Below are 22,517 nucleotides of genomic sequence, written 5' to 3'. Positions count from 1 at the left end.
TTTTCGAATATCACACTATTCTGTGATCAAAAAATTTGGAGTGTGCTTCAGTATGAACATCCATATTGAGTACCTATTGGAACGTCTGTGGAACTGAACACAGTGTGTTTCTAAACTTTCTACCAAACAAGACATTCAAAACTAAAACTGCTGCAACAGTCGTATAGGAATGCTTGAAATGATCGAATTATACATGAAATGAAAGATAATTTAATGCTCTAAAATCTCGTAACTAGCACATTTTTTTCATCAATTGTTGAAAAGTTAAAAGACTTGAAAGAGAGAAAAATGGAAGAAAAACTGGGTTTTTGAGAATGAATCATTTTAGAACATATATATCTCAAAAAGTTAGTATCATATTTATTGAAAACCTCTATAAAACAAAACTTGTAGGAAATTCATTGAGCTTCATTTTTATGTGGATGATTATGTCAATAGAACTCATTGTTTCCAAGATATAAGCATGTAAGTAAAAGTGGAAAATTCAACTTTCAAACCACACTCATCCCTTTAGCACATGATGTAGGGGTTGAGATTTTTTGATTTGCTCACCTCCAAACTAGTGTCAACAAAGCTGCAAAGTCTAAAATTGAGTTCCAAACATTCCCTTCAAATTTCATTGTCAACTGATTTATTGTTGCTGAACAGAAAATTTCACTCTCAACACTAGAGCTGCTGCAACAGTCGTAGGGAAAATGCGTAAAATAGTGAAAATATATAAATCAAATTGAAGATAATTTGATGCTCCGTCAGCTTATAATCAGCACGGATTTTTTTCATCAATCGTTCAAGAATTATAAGACAGAAAAGATGAAAAAAATTGGAGGCAGAAGTGTTTTTTCAAAAATTGTCTCACCTTCAAGAGCGGATATCTCAGAAACTATAAGAGATATGAAGAGAATGTAGAGAACAAAACTTGTTGGTAATTTTGTTAGCTTCAATTTTCACAGTGTACAAATGCTCATAAGTTGCATAGTTTCCGAGATATATGACAAAAATGAAAAAATGGTACTTTCAAACCACCTCCACTCCTTTAGCACATGAGGACTTTTGATTTATGTTAATCCTCTTACTATCCTTAAAAGAGATGTGGAGTTGGAAATTGTGTTCCAAACTTTCCATTCTATAATCTTTAATTGACTGGACTAGAACAGTAACACAAAATATCTGATTAAACTATTTTTATGTTCAGAACAAATATTTAATGTTCTAAAAATATGTTCTATAAAAATAAAACGCGAAATTAATCAGGATTCAAATTTAACAGGCTTTTGTGCAACCGGGCCTTTGTGAGGGAAATTTTTGCATTCTTATGGGAATTAATCTCAATTTACTGTGATTAGATAGAACATTTCTGTATGAATGTTATTATAATTTCTTCTTTCGTAATATTTTTTTTTGTTTTTGTACTCCAGAGCGAAGCTCGGTCCCCGATATTTATACATAAATTGAAGTGTTTTAAATTTTTTTGGAAACGGTAATTCAATAATTGAAGAGAGTATGAAAAACTTTGGCCCAGTTGCATAGAAGCCTGTTGAATTTAAATGCCTGGAGAACCAATCAAAGAAGCCTTCCTGATTAAACCTATTGAATCTATATTATATTCTCTATATAATATATATATATCTATATTATATTGAATCTATATCTATTGTATCTGTTTGCTGATGACACAGCACTAGTGTCTACTGGGAGCACTTGGGAGGAGGCCTACATGAGTGCTTCAATTGATTTGTCAAAAATAAAGAACTGGTTTGATCACAATAGCCTTACAGTAAATGTGGAAAAAACGAAGTTTATGCCAATAGTTACAAGAAATCAAGCTGATCCAGGCTCTCTAATACTAACGATGCATTCTTGTAATAATCCCAGGTCTGCTGGATGTAATTGTAGTATGATTGAGCGCGTTGATCATTACAAATACCTGGGCGTTGTCTTGGATTCCAAGATGAGTTGGGTACAACATGTCCAGTGTGCTAAGAATAGGCTCAGAAAGCTGCTTCACGCATTTTCAGAGCTTAGTAATGTTCTGAGTGTGGATCAGTGCAAAGTAGTTTACTTTGCCTATGTCCAATCTATAATACTATATGGAATTCTAGCTTGGGGAGGGGCTTCCTCCTCAGTCATTGAGCCTCTCGCAGTCACCCAAAGATCAATTATAAAAACAATTTTAAAGAGAGACTTTAGATACCCAACAAGACAATTGTTTATCGAATTTCCCGTACTGAATGTTAGACAACTTTTTATTAAATCCTTGTTGATCCACATAAAAAAATACAAAACTGAACTTCTGGGAGAAACAGTTAACCATAGCTACTCAACTCGCCACAGATCCAATTACAGCTTTGAGATACCTCAGCTGACTCACGGCTCTGAATTGACAAATCCTTCATACCTGGCCATGTCTTGTACAGAAATGTGCCAGGGGTGATTAGGGAAGCAGAGGCATTTAGTTTGGTAGTGTTTAGGAAGAGGGTGGACAGGTGGCTGTACCAGATTGGTTGGGAAGCTTCAGAAGAACTACTCCAATCTCGTTATGCTTGGTGACCAACACGACTTCAAGGTTTCCAGACAATTGATTGGTATTTATTTTATCATTGATATAACCGATTTGACTGTTTTGCCTTTCTGGTTTATGCTTTTTTTTCATTCTCTCTTCTGAGAATTTCTGGAATCCCTGCCACTGCGGTCTTCAAAAAAATATTGTTATTTCTTCTTTATTTATTCTTTTATCAATCAAGGTATTAAGTATACTTATTCCTACATACATATTCCTACATACTCATTCTTAAATATACATCAGCACATATATTATCTATTTTATAATCAGAATATTAATAATACATCCATAATATAAGTGTATTCTCTATTATTTACTTCTATGAGCAGATTAAGCTTATTATGTATAAAGTGGAACTCCCCCCCTACACACAGATGGATAGTCTAGTAGGGGGATTCCAAAATATGTTGTATATTGTATTTCTTATTTGTGTAATATGTTTTTGGAAATAAACTGAATTGAATTGAATCACATTTGGAATTTTACAAATTTAACAGGCTGTTCTGCAAACAGGTCTATGAGATTGAGCATTCCAGAAATATTTTCGAAAGGAATATTTACCATTTAAGGTAATTAGTGAGTGTTATTTTGTTATTCAATTTGGTTTGTAAACAATCTTAATTAGAACTTTTTCGTTTTCAAATGTTTTGACTGAAAATTGAACCTGAATTCAAGTGTAACCTTGAAGTGAACCAATGACATTTCATGGAGAATTAGAAGTAATTTGTAAGTAAAAGTACTTTAAAATGATTTAACTTGCCCTAAAAAGAGGTGACAAATTTTAAATCACTGGCAATTAGTTTCAAGCACTTTCAAATCATTTCCTTGCTGCTTGGGCTACTTTCTGGACTATTTATAGTGTATAAATCAAAATTCGGGAAAGAAACAGTTTTGGGCTGTGCCTGTTAGTCCTTCCTCAATCATTTTAAAGAATTGTGTTCTGTTTATCAATAGTTTATAAATAAATAACGAGTGAAGTTCGGTGCCCCGATATTATTATATAATAAGTGATGATGTCAACAGTTTAAAGTTAATTTCATAATGTACGTAACAATCTCACAATTAACAACCTTATAGGGAATTTCAGATGTTGTTTACCATTGTACCAAATAACAAATCTCGAAATTGTCAACATAGACTTTCTTATCAGAGAGCAAATAAAAAAATTAATTCAGGAATTTGTCAGAACTTATCTCCCTGTTGGAACACAAATGGGAGAATATTTTATATGTACCAAAATGTGATCGACAATATGATACAGTATCATCTCAACTTGATACAGAACAGGATAGAGCTATCTGGTTTGTGGAATGATAGACAAGGATAGCAACACCAATCACATGATCCACGTTATAAAGTTGGTGAAAGTGATAGGAAAACATTATTGCAGTTTTTCTGTTACCACCGCCTTCTAGTAGAGTAGATAGCTGTGATTCAATTTATTTCTTTAATTATTTTAGTGATTCAATTTATTTATTTCTATTTATTAGTGCAAACAGTACAGTAGTCAGAAAATAAAAAACAGGCCACTGCCCAAAACTCCTTCAATTCCCTCATTTTGTCTCAAATTGTCCTAATATTATGTGGGTTATGACACCATTTCAATTCATACACCAAATCATCAATCTGAATATTATACTGATCAGAATAAAACAAACAATTTCAAATTTATATAGATTGATAGTAAAACTTCCGTAAAAACATTTCTGCCTTACAATTCCTATTTTTTTCTGCCTTAAAATACCTATTGGTCGATTTATAGGTGGTGGCTTCCTCCCTACTGTTCACATGAAGTTTATATCACTATGAGATATAAGTAATGAGGGGGATGCTCTGATGTGTCAATTGTCGAATATTGATGACTGTGTGAATGCGTGTGTGTATGTGTCTTATCGTTTTCATATGTCCCATTATTCAAACTCCTATTCACGGACAAGGGCTTTGCGGAAGCTCTTTTGTGAATAGTATTTTTGTTTGCATCGGTTCTCACATAAAATGTTAATGTAATTACTTATAAGTTTAAAGTTAATTTCAACTGTATTATTGATACATTATGATATAGTGCCAAATTAACCTTTCAGAAGTGCCTAGTATCTTTAAATTGTTAGTTATAGGTATCTGATGAGATGTTTTTTATTTTGTTGTATTGCTGATGTAAACAATAAACTTGAAACTTGAACTAAACATGAAACAAACTACAAAATCACAAAAAAATTCTATATAAACACAAAAATTTTGAGCTCAAAAATATCACGTTTACCAAGACTGTATTATTATCATTATTCACGATAAAATTATTCAATATCGGGGCACCCAGCTTCGCTCGTTATTTTTATTTATTGATAAACAGAACACAATTCTCTAAAATGATCGTGTTTATATTTTACAGCTGGTTATACGTCAGCTTATGAATTCACGGGAAGGGATATTTTGATTATTCACATACTCACTCGCTCACTCACTTTTTTATTATCCACAGCTGTTTCAGCCAAGGATGGATTATCCTTTTAATGTCGTTCAACGTATTTTCCCAATGATGAGACTTGGTGCAATCGAATTTTTATATCATAAACCTACTATGTTCCAAACTTCGTGAAACACACTGAAACAAAAAGTATCTCAGATTTGGCTGAAATTTGCACCATAGATGTAGCTTGACCTGAGAAATGTCGGAGCCCAATTTGGCACTCCCAGCTACTATACAGGATGAGTTATAAAGCTGCAAACATAACATTTTCAAATTTTCAAATGGTCATATCTCCTGAACGGTAAAAAATATTGCAAATATGATTCCATATTCGTGTTTCTCGCATCAAAGACCATAAGATCACAAAGTTTGAGCGATTTTTATTCTTCACAAAAAATTGATAAAAACCATGGACTAAACTAACCATCGTGAAACAAAAAGTATATCTCATATTTGACTGAAATTTGCACCATAGATGAAGCTTGACCTGAGAAATGTCAGAGCCCAATTTGGCACTCCCAGCTACTATACAGGATGAGTTATAAAGCTGCAAACACAACATTTTCAAATGGTCATATCCCCTGAACGGTAAGGAGCTTTGCAAACAATTTTGGTAGGTATTCGAAGAGCACTACTAACTTACACAAAATTTATTAGTCAGCTATCCAGAGATTATCAGTTTGGTGTAAAGGTAAGCATTCCTGACCGGGAATTAGGAGGTACTGGGTTCGATTCCCGTTCTTCTTTAGCACTACAGCCCAATATGAGCTTTGGCCGCCTCCACTACAGCTCTCCACGCTTCTCGGTCCTCTGTTAATTGTCTCCATCCTCTATATACCATTTTTTGGAGATCGTCTCTCACTTCATCTTCCCATCTTATTCTCGGCCTTCCTATCTTCCTTCTTGAATGTAGCCTCTCCTTGAATATTATTTTAGGCATTCTGTTTTCGTTCATTCTACAGATATGTCCAAATCATCTAAGCCGCTGTGCCTTTATAAATTTTACAATATTTCGGCCTTTCATCAATTCAGAGCTCGAGGCATTGATGAAAGGGTTCGATTCCCGTGCTGACGAATAATTTTTGTATCAGTTAGTTAGTAGAGCTCATCGAATTTCCATCTAGCTGTTTACCCTGTTGTCAATATTTACAGTAGCAGAAGTCTTCGGGGTGAATTACAGCATTTAATTTGGAGGTACTGGGTTCGATTCACGGGCTGACAAATAATTTTTGAATAGTAGCGCTCATCGAATTTCCATCTAGCTGTTACCCTGTTGTCAATATTTGCAGTAGCAGAAGTCTTCGGGGTGAATTACAGCGTTTAATTTGGAGGTACTGGGTTCGATACACTGGCTGACAAATAATTTTTGAATAATAGCGCTCATCGAATTTCCATCTAGCTGTTTACCCTGTTGTCAATATTTGCAGTAGCACAAGTCTTCGGGGTGATTTACAGCATTTAATGAGGATTTTCGTTCAATAATGATAAACCTGCGATTAGTCCCAAAAATTATACATTTACAATTCTAGAGAGTCTTTACGAGAGAAATAATTTATAAGCCTCTACATTTTGACCAATTAGGGACTATTTATCATGGAATGTAATCTGAAAATGATTTATATAATTGATTGAGATTGAAATAAATTTATTATTATTCCCATAATTCAGAAATAAAGAATAATAGTTATGTTATTCATCGGTATCACTCAAGAAACACACCCTTGAGTTCTTGATTTCAAAAACTTAAACTATAGTGAGGTCCACGTTATAATGACAGATCAACTTTGGTTTTGCTATCCTTGTCTATCATTCGACAAAGTCGGTGGTACCATCCTTTTCTAGGTCCAACACGATGCTAATTATGTTTTTGACAGTGTAGAAATATAATTAATTAATGCAGAGAATCGGCATCGCTATTCTTCTATCTTTATCCTCTGCCATTATAAAGTGGACCACACTATAGATAAACATTGTTCGAACTATATAGTGAGGTCCACGTTATAATGGCAGTGTTTCATTAGCAATGGTATTGCTATTCTTGTCTATCATTCAACAAAGAGGATAGCGCTATCTCTTTCTCGATTTGCTCTTTTGCCAGATCGTCTTTTAACAATGTAGAATTAATAATTAATTTACAAAATATTTCATCTCAATAATGGAAATTCATTTTGAAATTATTGAAAAATATAATTTCTTGCTTAATAAAATATAATTGATTATTTTAAACGAGAATGAACAGTTAATAATATTACATCAATAAAGCTAATAAAACAATATAAAAGTCTTGAAGCACCCTTTATTTTTTAAAAAACTTTGAAATAGTTCAGCAATACTCTATAAAGAGTGGTTCAAGAGTTTTATATTATTTTTATTAATTTAAAAAGTAGCCCATATGAATGAAGTGTTTTTATCAATAAACCTGTATCAGCTACCGTCTATAGAAGGCATTGACAAGGCAGATGATCGGCCACGTTGTTCTCCTATCTTTCTTCACTGCCATTATAACGTGGACCTCACTATAGGTTCAATACTCCATATCAAAGATTTCAGCTGTATTATCTGCGACCTTAAAGGTGCGTACAGATATACGCGCCGCGAACATGAGCAATTCACTTTTAATCAGCTGACTATATCTGTATTTTTACAGAAACGGTAGGATACAGTTATAAAAAGCTTGGCGTCAGCTGATTCAAAGTGAATTGCTCATGTTCGCGGCGCGTAAATCTGTACGCACTTTTATACAGGCGCCAACCAAGCTAAAAGGAAAGATTCCTCAAAAAGCTCCCGTAGCCAGTGAAGACAACCTTGAAAGTTCAAGCGTTTAAATGATATTATTTGTATTCAAAATTGTCCCGCCAGCTTAAAAAAAGAGATAGAAATAATCCCATATCACTGAATAACCAACTAACTTCCAGAATGAAACTTTATGTGGTTTTGCATGGTGACCACGTGGTGGAGAGAAACTGGTTCTTTATTCAGTGTTCACCTTCTTGCCAATTCTTCTTCTCCTTCTCCTTCCCCTTCTCCTTCTTCTTCTTCTTCTTCTTCATCTTCTTCTCACAATGAGAAATCAGATTTGTATCACCCTCTCTCTTTCCCACCTTTTCTTTCTCTCACTCTCTCTCGCTCTATCTCCCGGTCATGTGTTGATGGGGAGGATATTATTTTATATCCTTTTCAAAGAATCGACAATTATTTGTTGAAAAACCGCTGATTTATGAAGTTACATTACAATTTTATATTATTGTTATTCTAATTGCATTTAATATTTATTCTCATTGATTAATTGTTTATACTTTGTAAAATTAGTTGAATAATTAGCAATACCGTTATTTAATGTAAATTAGTGTATAAGCCAGTAAATATTGTAACATACATAAATAAAGAAATCTAATCTAACCTCTAACTCTCTCTCACTTGGTAGAGAGTTACTGGGAAGGATATTTTGAATATTCTTTCCAAAGAATGGACATTGATATGTCCAAAGCTCCGCCAATTTATGTAGATGCATTAAAATCGAATGGGAGTATTCCCAATATTATGATGTAATGTGATGAAATAATAAATAAAAAATAATATTATCTATAGCTATTACTAATTGCTTTTTCATATCATATGCAGTTCAATAATCATTTCATTAGTCTATATTATGTAAATTCATCTATAATTCTGCTGTATATTGTAAGCTATTGTATATAAGTGTATGATATTGTAATCCACATAAATAAAGTACTCAATCAAACATACACACACTCATTCTCTCTTTATCTCTCTCACTATCAAAGGACAAACACATCAAACTTCTCTCTTATTTAGCTTCGAAAAGTTGAAACTTTTCGCTTTTTTCAGTCAGTGGAGACTTTTGCGACGTATTAAGTTCTGGTCTTGTAGACTTGGCAGATTCTGCGGTTTTGAGTTGTTTATTTTTTGGCGTGAAATGTCTCTCAGTTTATGTGTCAATAAATATGAACTGCAATCAAGTTTTCCTGAAAGACTAACAAGATACAGGAATTTAGTGTTACAATGTTGGACTCTTATTTAGTGCATCCGATTATAATATTTTAATAATTTATCAGGTTGTCTGTTTTAAATAATAAACTGCTTTTATTCTAGTGCATACTAGGAGATCAAGTTGCTGTAGTGAGATTTATGTTTTAAAATCAGCAACTATCAGCTTTGGTTTGCTATCCTTGTCTGCCGTTCGACTTAGCAGATAGCTCTATCCTTTTCCAACTCCACACTGTTGCCAAATCGTTTGTGGACTAGGAAGAAACGTAATCCTATTATATTAAGCGAGCAATTTCTGTATTCATATATCTGGTTTATTTTCATATCTGGCTATTTTTATATCTGGTTATTTATGTTTAACGGATCTCGAAAACGGCTCTAACGATTTTCACGAAATTTGGAACATAGTAGGTTTATGATATAGAGATTCGATTGTTCTAGGTCTCATCCTTGGGAAAACTGGCTGAACGACATTAAAAGGATAATTCATCCTTGGCTGAAACAGCTGTGGATGGTAAAAAAGTGAGGCTATTTTTATATCAGGTTATTTATGTTTAACGGATCTCGAAAACGGCTCTAACGATTTTCACGAAATTTGGAACATAGTAGGTTTATGATATAGAGATTCGATTGTTCTAGGTCTCATCCTTGGGAAAACTCGCTGAACGACATTAAAAGGATAATTCATCCTTGGCTGAAACAGCTGTGGATGGTAAAAAAGTGAGTATGTGAAAAATCAAAATATCGCATCCCCGAAATTCATAAGATGACGTATAGCCAGCTGTGAAATATAAACACGATCATTTTAGAGAATTGTGTTCTGTTTATTAATAAATAAAAATAACGAGCGAAGCTCGGTGTCCCGATATTGAATTATAATTTAAACTCTGTTGCATATCCATACTTTTTCACCGTTAAAATTAAACTTGAATTAAAAAAAATAAACATTTTTATTTCCAACAACAGGTCGAAACGATTGTCACTACAAAAGTAAGTGCATTTCACTCCAAAAGTGTTTTTTTTTTAATTCAAGTATAATTTAAAGTTCTATACCTCTAAAAAACACCCTTTATAAGGTCATTCTATTTTGAGAAGAATATTCCATCCCAATTATTAGATCTCATTGTTTACTTTAAAGTATGTACATCAGAGGAAAATGTAAGATATTGTTAATTAACTTTCAACGTCATGTGAAATGTCTTGAACAATATGTCTCAGACTTATCACAGAGCAAATATAAAAATGAATTCGAGACAACTTATCTTCATTCGGAAGAACAAACTTAGAGAATAAAAATATTATGTAAGACTATTCATTAATATTTCTGAAAGTATGTGAACTACGATAATGAATATTTCTCAACTTGGAAGCTTTTGAGACAGTTTTTGGTTGTAAGATATTGATATAACTAACCAGACTTCCAAAGAAGTTTACTTACAAAAAAAGTTGTTCCGACAGGCATAGTCTCAGAGGCCAGAGATTGATTGATTGATTGATTGATTGAGTACTTTATTTATGTAGATTACAATATAAACTGGCTTATACACTTATATACAATAGCTTACAATCAGCAAATTATAGATGAATTTACATAATATAGACTAAAAAATAATTATTGAACTGTATATGTTATGAAAAAGCAATTTGTAATATAATAACTATAGATAATTATATTGTTATGCATCTACATAAATTGGCGGAGCTTTGGACATATCAATGTCCATTCTTCGGAAAGAATATTAAAAATATCCTCCCCACTAGAGAGAGAGAGAAGGAGAGAGGAAGAGAGACAGAAGTTCCCATGTATAATATAAAGGAGAAAATCGGTTTACTCACGTAGGGGATAGGAAATTTTCGAATGACGCATCTTCACGTCTAACTACTCAACTCATTAACTTGAAATTTTGCATATACAAGTACAAAGACCTTAAAGATGCATAGACTCACATGCAGCGCTAGTGTCGTACTTGGAATTGAAATCCGCCATTGAGGGGGCAACCCATAAGATTATTACATACCAATGCCACCAATCCCTTTGTGATCCATAGTATTACAAATAAATAATATATAATATCTCGTGCTAAAATACCCCAATGGCGGCCTTCAATTTCAAGTAAGAACTATCATTGGGAAGGCATAGGCATTGTGGGTCTATATCTCTTTAAGGTCTTTGTACGAGTATATTCTTAATCTATCGAGGATGGCTATTGGCCTATAAGCTAATAACTATCATTATAACTTAGTTTGTTGATAACAAACTATCTTATATACAAACCAGTAAGTTGAGTAGGAGAAAATTTAACCAATCACAAGCCAGCCAATGAGAGAGCGACAATTTCATCACCTTACTGACAGCCAATAGGAGTCGAGTAAGAGAGAAACCAACCAATCAAAAGCGACCAATGAGAGGGAAGCTATTTCTTTGTCAAAAATTCTTACAATTGCCAGTGATTGGCTTTGACAAATATTCTAGAAGATCTCTTATATTGCATTGGAACAATTCGGGGGAATTGAAAATATTGCGATGAAAATGAACCCTTCAAATTCAACCTAAATTCTAAATAGTAACAGGAAAAATCTTTTCCAATGAGAAAAACACTCTATAGTGAGGTGCACGTTATAATGGCAGTGTTTGATTAGCATTGGTGTTGCTATCCTTGTCTATCATTCAACAAAGCAGATAGCGATATCTCTCTCCCACTATGCTCTGTTGCCAGATCGGCTTTTAACAATGTACAATTAATAATTAATTAACAAAATGTTTCATCTTAATTATGAAAATTCATCATGAAATTATTGAAAAGTATAATTACTTGCTTAATAAAAATATAATTGATTATTTTAAACGAGACTGAACAATTAATATTACATCAATAAACCTGTATCAGCTATAGAAGGCATTGACAAGACAGAGGATCGGCAACATTTGTTCTCCTATCTTTCTCCGATGCCATTATAACGTGCACGTCAATATAGAAAAGTTTAGTTTCATATGAGGCTAATTACGTAATATAGTTACATAATAGTTTTGACAACATATGACTGAATATAAGGCAGTCTATTTCTAGTATCACCCTACCTCAAGAAATATAACACGTCATCTCAGTGGAAATCAATTTTCGAACACAATTGAATAAAAAATCTGGTGTGGCGCACTCATACAACTTTCCTTGCCGTTATGAAAATTGATCACCTGACGCTAGTGTTCACGCGCATCACAAGTCCACTTATAAACAAAGATCTGAGCCAGCTGGTGACAGGACAATAACGCTGGAGACATACGAGGTCTGCTATCTCTTCATAGTGAATCATTTAATAGAATCAACAGTTGCCAACAGAACAGTTTGCAATTATTGGATAATCACATTTCCTGGAATTTCGAGCTTATTTTCAATTTTAGGTGAAAATGTTACTGAACATCAATTGTAGAGTGTAATTTTCAAATGTGTAATTTTCAGTTCAATATTATCATCAAAATTTTTATAGTTTTTGCTTTTCAAATGTGATTTTGTGTTTTGAAAATAGTTTTCTTGATTTTAAAATTTATAAAATAGGAACTCAGAAAGTGGAAGTGCAAATTTTTAGTGAGAAAAATGAAGAACCCAAGACATAACATAAACTTGAGTGTTGATAGGAAATGACATTGGGTAATACGGCAAGACAGAACATCCGAAAGGATCTCTCTGCCGATAAAAGCCATAAGAGTAAATAAAATAAAATTGTAGAGTCTTTCATGCTCGATCTTTTCCACTTGGAATTTTTTGTTTGAATTGTATCTGAAGCCTGATAATTGGGAATCTAAAATCAAACTTTGCATAGACGGGGCGGAGCACCTGAAATTTTTAGATATGAGACTTGTGGCAGTTGATAGAGCTTATCGATGACTATCTTAGGTATGGATTTGATCAAAATCGTTGGAGCCGTTTTCGAAAAAATAGCGAAAAACCCTGTTTTTGACAAAATTTTCTCCATTTTAGCCGCCACCTTGAATTGCATTTGATCGAAATTGTTCGTGTCGGATCCTTATAGTGAAAGGACCTTAAGTTCCAAATTTAAAGTCATTCCGTTAACTGGGAGATGAGATATCGTGTACACAGACGCACATACACTCATACACACACCCACACACACACACACATACAGACCAATACCAAGAAACCACTTTTTGGACTCAGGGGACCTTGAAACGTAAAGAAATTCAGAAATTTGGGTACCTTATTTTTTTCGGAAAGCAATACTTTCCTTACCTATGGTAATAGAGCAAGGAAAGTAAAAAGATGGAGGCCTACCTAAAGCTAGAATTGATATGCCAATTGATTGAGGTCCACGTTATAATGGCAGTGGAGAAAGATAGCAGAACAACGTTTCCGATCCTCCGTCTTGTCAATGACTTCTATAGACGGTGGCTGATACAGGTTTATTGATACTAAAGCCGCGTTTACTGCATAGTTATTAACAAAATGTTAATAACTTAATCCTTACAGATTCTATTAGATTGAACGGAACTTGACAAACACATATGTTCATCATGTGTATGATAAGTTATGTTCAATCTAATAGAATCTATAAGGATTGAGTTATTAACATTTTGTTAATAACTATGCAGTAAACGCGACTTTACTGTTCATTCTCGTTTCAAATAATCAATTAGACTTTAACAAGCAAGAAATTATATTTTTCAATAATTTCATAATGATTAAGATGAAATATTTTGTCAATCAATTAATTATTCTACATTGTTAAATACGATCTGGCAACAGAGCAAAGCGAGAAAGAGATAGCTCTATCCGCTTTGTTGAATGATAGACAAGGTTAGCAATACCATTGCTTATCAAACAATGCCGTTATAACGTGGACCTCACTATAGAAAAACTGTTAATTTGATATTGTACCATAGATAAACTATAGCGTAAGTAGATGTCCCATAGTATAGGACTTTTATGTCGCAACTTTTACTGTTAACTCAATCCGATTATTGTCGATTTTTGATGTTTTGTTGGGGTAAGAGTGTATGAACGGCACAATATGAGAGACTACCAGCGTTATAAAGCTTCACGGGAAAAGAACTACGTGAACTATCGGCTTGAGATAACAGTAAAAGTTGCGACATAAACGCTCTATACCATGGGATATCTACTTACGCTATTGTTTCTCTATGATAGTACTTAACTGTGAAACGATCATGGACAAATTCGCATGTAGTTGAATTTCAAACTTTGGTTGAGGAATTATATTCTACGTGTTGAAAAAAGTCGTTTCAATACAAATAATTGAAGGATAACCAAGTTAAACTTCAGTACACAATGAATGGAGATGTGAAAAAGCATTTTAGAGTATTTTTATCCTGATTAGGAAAGTTCTGCACAGAAATAAAAGGAGCAGAATTATTTTAGAACGCAAAAGATATTTGAAAAAAACAAGCTGAAATAAAACGGAACGGGTTTTGGATGCATATTTTTACATAATGCCACAGAATCCACATAAGTTTGCGTTTGTTGACCCAAACGACATCTGGCGTTGAAAATGTGAACTATTGGAGTGAAATCCACGTTATAATGGCAGTATTTGATTAGTGTTGCTATCCTTGTCTATCATTCTACAAAGCGGATAGCGCTATCCTTCTCTAGCTCCGCAAAGTTATCAGATCATTTTTTTACCAATGTAGAAATCAATCAAGGAAATATCTCAATTAAGGATTTTTTTATTTTATCATTAACAAATATTTACTCTTGCCAAATAAAATATAATTGATTATCTTAAGCTTGAATGAACAGTTAATATTACATGAGATATACCGGCATCAGATATCAGCTATAGAAGAAAGTGACAAGGCAGAGAGTCGGCAAAGCTGCTCTCCTATCTTTCTCAACTGCCATTATAACGTGGACCTCACTATATGCATACACTAGCCGTCAGGCTCGCTTCGCTCGCCACATCCGTCTAGCCCCCGACTGGATCGTCCAGGAATGAGATCAGCAGGCTCGCTTCGCTCGCCTGCATTTTTCATTTAAGTATTTTTATCATATGTTAGGACAATCCAGTCGGGGGTCCAGACTAAACGTCTGGCTAAACGGATATGGCGAGCGAAGCGAGCCTGACGGCTAGTAATATATTATTCCCAGGATTGAAGTAGCAGTGCTCAATCAATTTTTCCGCGATAAATGCATTTAAATCTTCAACTTGGTGCCAACCTAACTAAGTCAACTCAACTTAATGCCAACCTGACAAAATTATTAATTTAGTTGCCAGTTAACAACTGTTTCGAATAGGTACTCTATCTAGATTATAGTTCTATAGTAACATATATGATATGGAAATTTCAATTATAATTAAGAGATTGGGAGAAGAAGAATATACATGCTAAAAGACGAACTTTAAACCCTTAAAAACAACCCTTAGAGTTAAAATATTGCCAAAAGATTTCTTAGTGCGCCTCTAAAGGGCCAACTGAACATACCTACCAAATTTGAACGTTTTTGGTCCGGTAGATTTTTAGTTATGCGAGTGAGTGAGTCAGTCAGTCAGTCAGTCAGTGAGTGAGTGCCATTTCGCTTTTATATATATAGATTGTATATAGTCATTTGATGATGATGCCTTCAATTTTGAATATAAAATGCTTTTGACTTGACAATAGAACCGCGTATGAAATCTACGTAGTTTGTAACATAAATTGACGCCCAAAAATGACATTACTTATAAAAATTCGACTGAGTCATTGTCAATATTGTAGAACCGTTCCATAATTGAATAAAAACACACATATGTTGGCAAATTCTACATAAACTGTGTAGAATTTTACATGTGTGTGTTTTTATTCAATTCAAGACACTACTTATGCTTATAAAATCCGGCCAAAACCCTTTACATAATCAAAACATTATAATAAAATTATGATTTTGACTACCACATCTACCCATGGAAATAATCTTGAAAACATTCGAAATCCTATACTATTAAACGAGCAACTTCTGTTTATATGTTCAGATGTTTTGATGTTTAGATGTTTGTATTTCACCAGATCTCGAAAACGGCTCTAACGATTTTCACGAAATTCAGAACATATTAGGTTTATAATGTAAAGATTCGATTGCACTAGGTCTCATCCCTGGGAAAACTCGCTGAAGGACATTAGAAGGATCATTATTATTCATCCTTGGAAAAACAGCTGATAATAATCATTTCGTCGTCTGTTGGTGATGGAAGTGAGTGAGCGAGTTCATGTGTGTGGGACTGTGTCAAAATTATGATTCAGCTGTTGAACTTTTGTAATCATCCAATCAGGTACTTGGTGCCGGTTGCAAAAAAGCCGGATTATTTCCAATCCTGATTAATTCCAGTAGATCCATCTTTTTGAAATGGTCTTCTCTGATTTGGTTCACGTGAAGTTAATCAGGATTAAAATTTAACCGGCTTTTGTGCAACTGGGCCTTTGTGAGGGAAATTTTTGCATTCCTCTGGGAATTAATCTCAATTTACTGTGATTAGATAGAACATTTCTGTATGAATGCTATTATAATTTCTTCTTTCTAAAAAAAAATTTTATGCAAATTTTTGCATTCCTCTGGGAATTAATCTCAATTTACTGTGATTAGATAGAACATTTCTGTATGAATGTTATTATAATTTCTTCTTTCTAAAAAAATTGTTTATGCTTTTGTACTCCAGAGCGAAGCTCGGTCCCCGATATTCGTAATAAATCACGTGATTTTCAACATAAGTCAACACCTGAATACGTCATTATGCAAAACTCTAGATATCAAAGCCCGCTCAAGATTACCATCATCTTCTGCTCAAACAAAAGACGCATCCTTTGGTTCAAGCACAAGACGGATGTAAAATACCGGGCTAGATTGATCAAAAAAAAAAAGCTTCAAAATTCTCTACCACCTATATCAATGAAAAGCATCTTGGAAATATCATCTTAACATCAAAATCCAACATTGCATAAAAAACAGCAGAACTCCAACAGTATATTTTTCAGAATTATCAGAAACGTTCTCTAAATTATAGGCTTCTACCACCAAGGTCTTGTGTTGATATCTTATATCCTCCTCAGAGAATCGATAACTATTTGTTGAAACACCGCCGATTTATGTAGTTACATCACAATATTATATCATGCCAACTCAAATTGCTTGAATCTACATTCTCATTAATAATTTTCCATACTTTGTAAAATTCGTTGAATAATTAGCTATATTATAATTAATTGTAAACTTGCAGCACAGAGTAGAGAAGCACTAAATTTATATATTATATTCTTGGTATATTTATTCCGTGCTTGCAGTTAACTCGTCCTCCGTGAGGGTCCAATTGAAAACTTGACCTACTGAAATCTTGAAGAATTCAAAATGGGCCTATAACCATCCTCAATAAATAGTGAATCCATATGCAAAATCTCAAGTTAATGAGTTGAGTAGTTGAGACGTGATGATGCGTCATTCGTGAATTTCCTATCCCCTACGTGTATAAGCCAGTTCATTCCTCTATTATAATATCATAGACTAGCCGTCAGGCTCGCTTCGCTCGTCATATCCGTCTAGCCAGAGGGCTCCGCCCCCTGGACCCCCGACTGGATCGTCCAACTGTATCGAAGAGGTACTCTCTCTAGATTATAGTTCTATATTAACATATGGTATGGACAATTTTCAATTATAATTAAGAGAATAAGAAGAATATACATGCTAAAAGACGAACTTTAAACCCTTTAAAAACACCCTTAGAGTTAAAATATTGCCAAAAGATTTCTTAGTGCGCCTCTAAAGGGCCAACTGAGCATACCTACCAAATTTGAACGTTTTTGGTCCGGTAGATTTTCAGTTCTGCGAGTGAGTGAGTGAGTGAGTGAGTCAGTCAGTCAGTCAGTGAATGAGTGCCATTTCGCTTTTATATATATTAATATATATAGATATCCAAATTTATCATTCTGATTAATAATATTTTCATAGTTCTTGAAACTCGTTGAAGAATTAGCTATACTATGATTTATTGTAAATAAGTGTACAACCCAGAATATATTAGTGTAACTTATACATGAATTAAGAACTCCAATCTAATCTAAAAATGATCTGATATCAGAATTTAAGTGATTTTCAACTGAAATCAACACCTAAATACGTCATAACTTATGCAAAACTCTACATATTTGAATGATCAAAAATACACTACCACTTATATCCATTATTATTATTAAACGAAAATCCAAATTAAATGCTGTAAATCACCCCGAAGACTTCTGCTACTGCAGATATTGACAACAGGGTAAACAGCTAGATGGAAATTCGATGAACGCTACCATTCAAAAATTATTTGTCAGCCCGGGAATCGAGCCCAGTACCTCCCAATTGCCGGTCAGGAATGCTTACCCTTACACCTAACTGACAATCTGATTGTCAGTTTGGCAATTAGGAGGTACTGGGTTCGATTCCCGGGCTGACAAACAATTTATGAATAGTAGCGCTCATCGAATTTGCATCTAGCTGTTTACCCTGTTGTCAATATTTGCAGTAGCAGAAGTCTTCGGGGTGAATTACAGCATTTAATTTGGATTTTCGTTTAATAATAATTATTAATTCATTAGCATTTGAATAATTGCAATATCTCAGTAATTTCCATCTGTTGACTTATATCCATGAAAAGCATATTGAAATATCATCGAAATATAGAAATCAACCTAATTTTCAACGCAAATTGACACTTAATACGACATAGTCTATGTAAAACTCTACATATTTCAATGATCAAAGGCACACTACCACTTATATCCATTAGAAATATATTGGAATATCATTAAAATTATAGAAATCAACACCTAAATATGCTATTTCATATGCAAAACTCTACATATTTAAATGATAAAAAACATCTTGAGAAATCATCTGAATACCTTAAGGCTGTGCAAAGGCTAAAAATAAACTTTCTACTTGTGATATTTTTCGATTTGTATATCATCAAGCTATCAAAATGAAAAAGTTTTCTCAGGAAAACATTTTTTTCCCTATCATTACTTTTGAGATATGAGCGCCTAAAGTTTTAATTTTTGCGACAGAACATTTCAAATTCGGTAAGATATAAATCCATGAGATTTAGAGGATGGATTCTTCATGGTATTGTTGATCTAGTAAAACAAAACTTTTCTGAAAATATCAATTTTTGAAAAAGTTATTCAATTTACCATTTCTGAAAATATCAAATAACTAAAAAAATTATTTTTAGTAAATTGAATAACTTTTTCAAAAATTGATATTTTCAGAACATTTTTGTTTTACTATATCAACAATACCATGAAGAATCCATCCTCTAAATCTCATGGATTTATCTCTTACCGAACTCGAAATGTTCTGTCCCAAAAATTTAAACTTTAGGCGCTCATATCTCAGAAAGTAATGATCAGAAAAAATGTTTTCCTGAAATCTTTTCATTTTGATAGAGCTTCATGATATACAAATCGAAAAACTTTGAAAAATATCACCAGTAGAAAGTTTATTTTTAGCCTTTGCACAGCCTTAATACGACATAGTCTATGCTAAACTCTACATATTAGAATAACCAAAGAAACAAGACTACCACCCATAATATATCCATGAAAATCATATTGGAAATAAAATTATCACCGAAATATAGGAATCAACGTAATTTACAACATAAATAAACACTTAAATATGTCATAACTTATGCAAAACTCTACATATTTAAATGATCAAAGAAACACTACCACGTATATCCTTAAAAAACAACTTGAGAAATCATCTGAATATCTTAATCAACGTAATTTTCAACGAAAATTGACACCTAAATACGCAATTTTATATGCAAAACTCTAGATATTAGAATGATCAAAGAAAGACCACCACCTATATATCCATGAGAATCATATTGGAAATAAAATTATCATCGAAATATAGGAATCAACGTAATTTTCAACATAAATAAACACTTAAATACGTAATAACTTATGCAAAACTCTACATATTAGAATAATCAAAAACACACTACCACCTATATCCTCAAAAAGCATCTTGAGAAATCATCTGAATATCAAAATCAACGTAGTTTTCAACGCAAATTGACACTTAATACGACATAGAACATAGTCTATGCAAAACTCTACATTAGAATAATCAAAGAAACACTACCACCTATATATCCTTGAAAATCATATTAGAAATAATATTATCATCGAGATATAGGAATCAACGTAATTTTCAACATAAATAAACACTTAAATACGTCATAACTTATGCAAAACTACATATTAGAATAATCAAAAACACACTATCACCTATATCCATGAAAATCATATTTGAAATATCATTAAAATATAGAAATCAACGTAATTTTTGACGCAAATTGACACTTAATACGACATAGTCTATGCAAATAGATGTACTAGACAACACTACTTACGTAAGATATAGTTTGGTAGGACGGTTTTGATGATCCGTTAGTTTTATGTTTAGCCTCCACTAAAAGTGGCTGTTTTTCGGGGGTACGCGACATAATTGCACAAAATCTAAGCTATCAATTAAACACACATTTAACCACGATCAAAGTTAACCGGAGATTAAAGAAACGAGGTGCATTGGTGGAGAAGAAGAAGGTCTAGGTTAACTACACACACACCTCAGTAACATTCGGCGTGCTAAACTATAATGAAGAGGAGAAGACGAGAGACTTCTAAGCTTCTGGTAGCGAAGAGGAAGAAGAAGACGAAGAGAAGAAGAAGAAGAGGAAGAAGAAGAAGAAGAAAAAGAAGCCGGTGTTGGACTGGTTATGTAACCAGTTACCGGCTGCGGTGTGTGTAAGAGAGAGAGAGGGTGAGAGAGGGTGAGAGAGAGTGAGTGTGTGTGAGAGAGAGTGAGATTGAGTGAGAGAGACAGAGTGAGAAGCAGAGAGAAAGAGTGAGAGGCAGTGAGAGAGAGAAAGAGAGAGTGTGAGAGAGAGACAGTGATTGAGTGAGAGAGACAGAGAGAGAAGCGCGAGAGAGAGAGAGTGACATAGTGAGAGAGAGTGAAAGAGAGTGAAAGAGCGAGTGAGAGAGACAGAGGGAGAAGCAGAGAGAGAGAGTGTGAGAGAGTGACATAGTGAGAGAGAGTGAGAGAGCGAGTGAGAGAGACTGAGGGAGAAGACGAGAGAGAGAGAGTGACAAAGAGAGAAGCAGAGAGAGAGAGAGAGAAGCAGAGAGAGAAGCAGAGAGAGAGACAGAGAGATTGGAAGACCAAGAGAGAGTGAGAGAGACGAATGAGAGAGAGAGAGAGAGACAGAGAAGCTTTGAGAGAAGCAGTGTGTGAGAGGCAGTGAGAGAGAGACAGAGAGAGAGTGAGTGAGAGGCAGAGAGAGAGTGAGTGAGTGAGAGGCAGTGAGAGAGACAGAGAGAGAGAGTGAGTGAGAGAGAGCAAGATTCGAGAATACATCAGTTTGTCAAGTTTTCAGTTCATCAAGTAACCTACCTACATTTCCACACTTCCAGTAGGTATACATTATTTTCCATTCAAGAGAAAAGATAGCATAAGAAGATATCCTATGATTTGTAAAATTCATTTAAAGTCTTCTAACAAATCATGGTGTTGTGTATCAAGTTGAGATGATACTATATCATATTTTGTTGATGATGTATCATGTGTGGGGATACTGTAACATTTCTGGTGATATGCCATGGTTTAGAGCGTTTATGTTGCGAATTTTACTGTTACTGAAGCCTATCGGCTAGTTTTCTATCAAATTATGATGTTGTGTATCAAGTTGAGATGATACTGTATCATATTTTGTTGATGATGTATCATGTGTGGTGATACTGTAACATTTCTGGTGATATGCCATGGTTTAGAGCGTTTATGTTGCGAATTTTACTGTTACTGAAGCCTATCGGCTAGTTTTGTATCAAATTATGATGTTGTGTATCAAGTTGAGATGATACTGTATCATTTTGTGTTTATACTGTATCATTCTGTGTTGATACTGTATCATATTGTGTTGATACTGTATCATTTATGGTGATATGCCATGATATATAGGGCGTTTATGTTGCAGATGTGACTGTTAACTGAAGCCGATAGTCCTTGTATAGTGAGGTTCACGTTATAATGGCAGTGGATAAAGATAGAAGAATAGCAATGCCGATTCTATGCATTAATTAATTATATTTCTACACTGACAAAAACATAATTGGCATCATTGTGGACCTAGAAAAGGATAGTACCACCGCCTATGTCGAATGATAGACAAGGATAGCAAAACCAAAGTTGATCAAATACTGTCATTATAACGTGGACCTTACTATAGTTTTTCTTGTGAAGCTATTCAGCATTTTATTGTAGTGATATGGTATCATATTGTGATGATACTGTATCATTTCTGGTGATATGCCATGGTTTAGAGCTTTTATATTGCGAAGTTTACTGTTAACTGAAGCCTATCGGCTAGTTTTGTATCAAATTATGGTTTTGTGTATCAAGTTGAGATAATACTGTATCATTTTGTGTT

The 22,517-nt window shown here is 33.8% G+C and overlaps 1 protein-coding gene across 1 annotated transcript in view; it reads right to left on the bottom strand.

The window, feature by feature from the left end:
• LOC111056360 (protein white-like) overlaps positions 1-20,700 on the bottom strand; it is a 46,322-nt gene extending 25,622 nt beyond the window's left edge. Inside the window, 2 exon segments of the mRNA XM_039441143.1 lie at positions 18,401-18,467; positions 20,442-20,700. Coding sequence (XP_039297077.1) covers positions 18,401-18,467; positions 20,442-20,534 — 160 coding nt within the window. The 5' untranslated portion in view covers positions 20,535-20,700.
• Between the last annotated feature and the right edge of the window lie 1,817 nt (positions 20,701-22,517).

The sequence above is a fragment of the Nilaparvata lugens genome, chromosome 14 (genome assembly GCF_014356525.2).
Source record: "Nilaparvata lugens isolate BPH chromosome 14, ASM1435652v1, whole genome shotgun sequence".
Lineage (NCBI taxonomy): Eukaryota > Metazoa > Arthropoda > Insecta > Hemiptera > Delphacidae > Nilaparvata > Nilaparvata lugens.
Note: the sequence above shows the minus strand (reverse complement) of the source record. Positions and strands in the feature narration are given on the sequence as shown.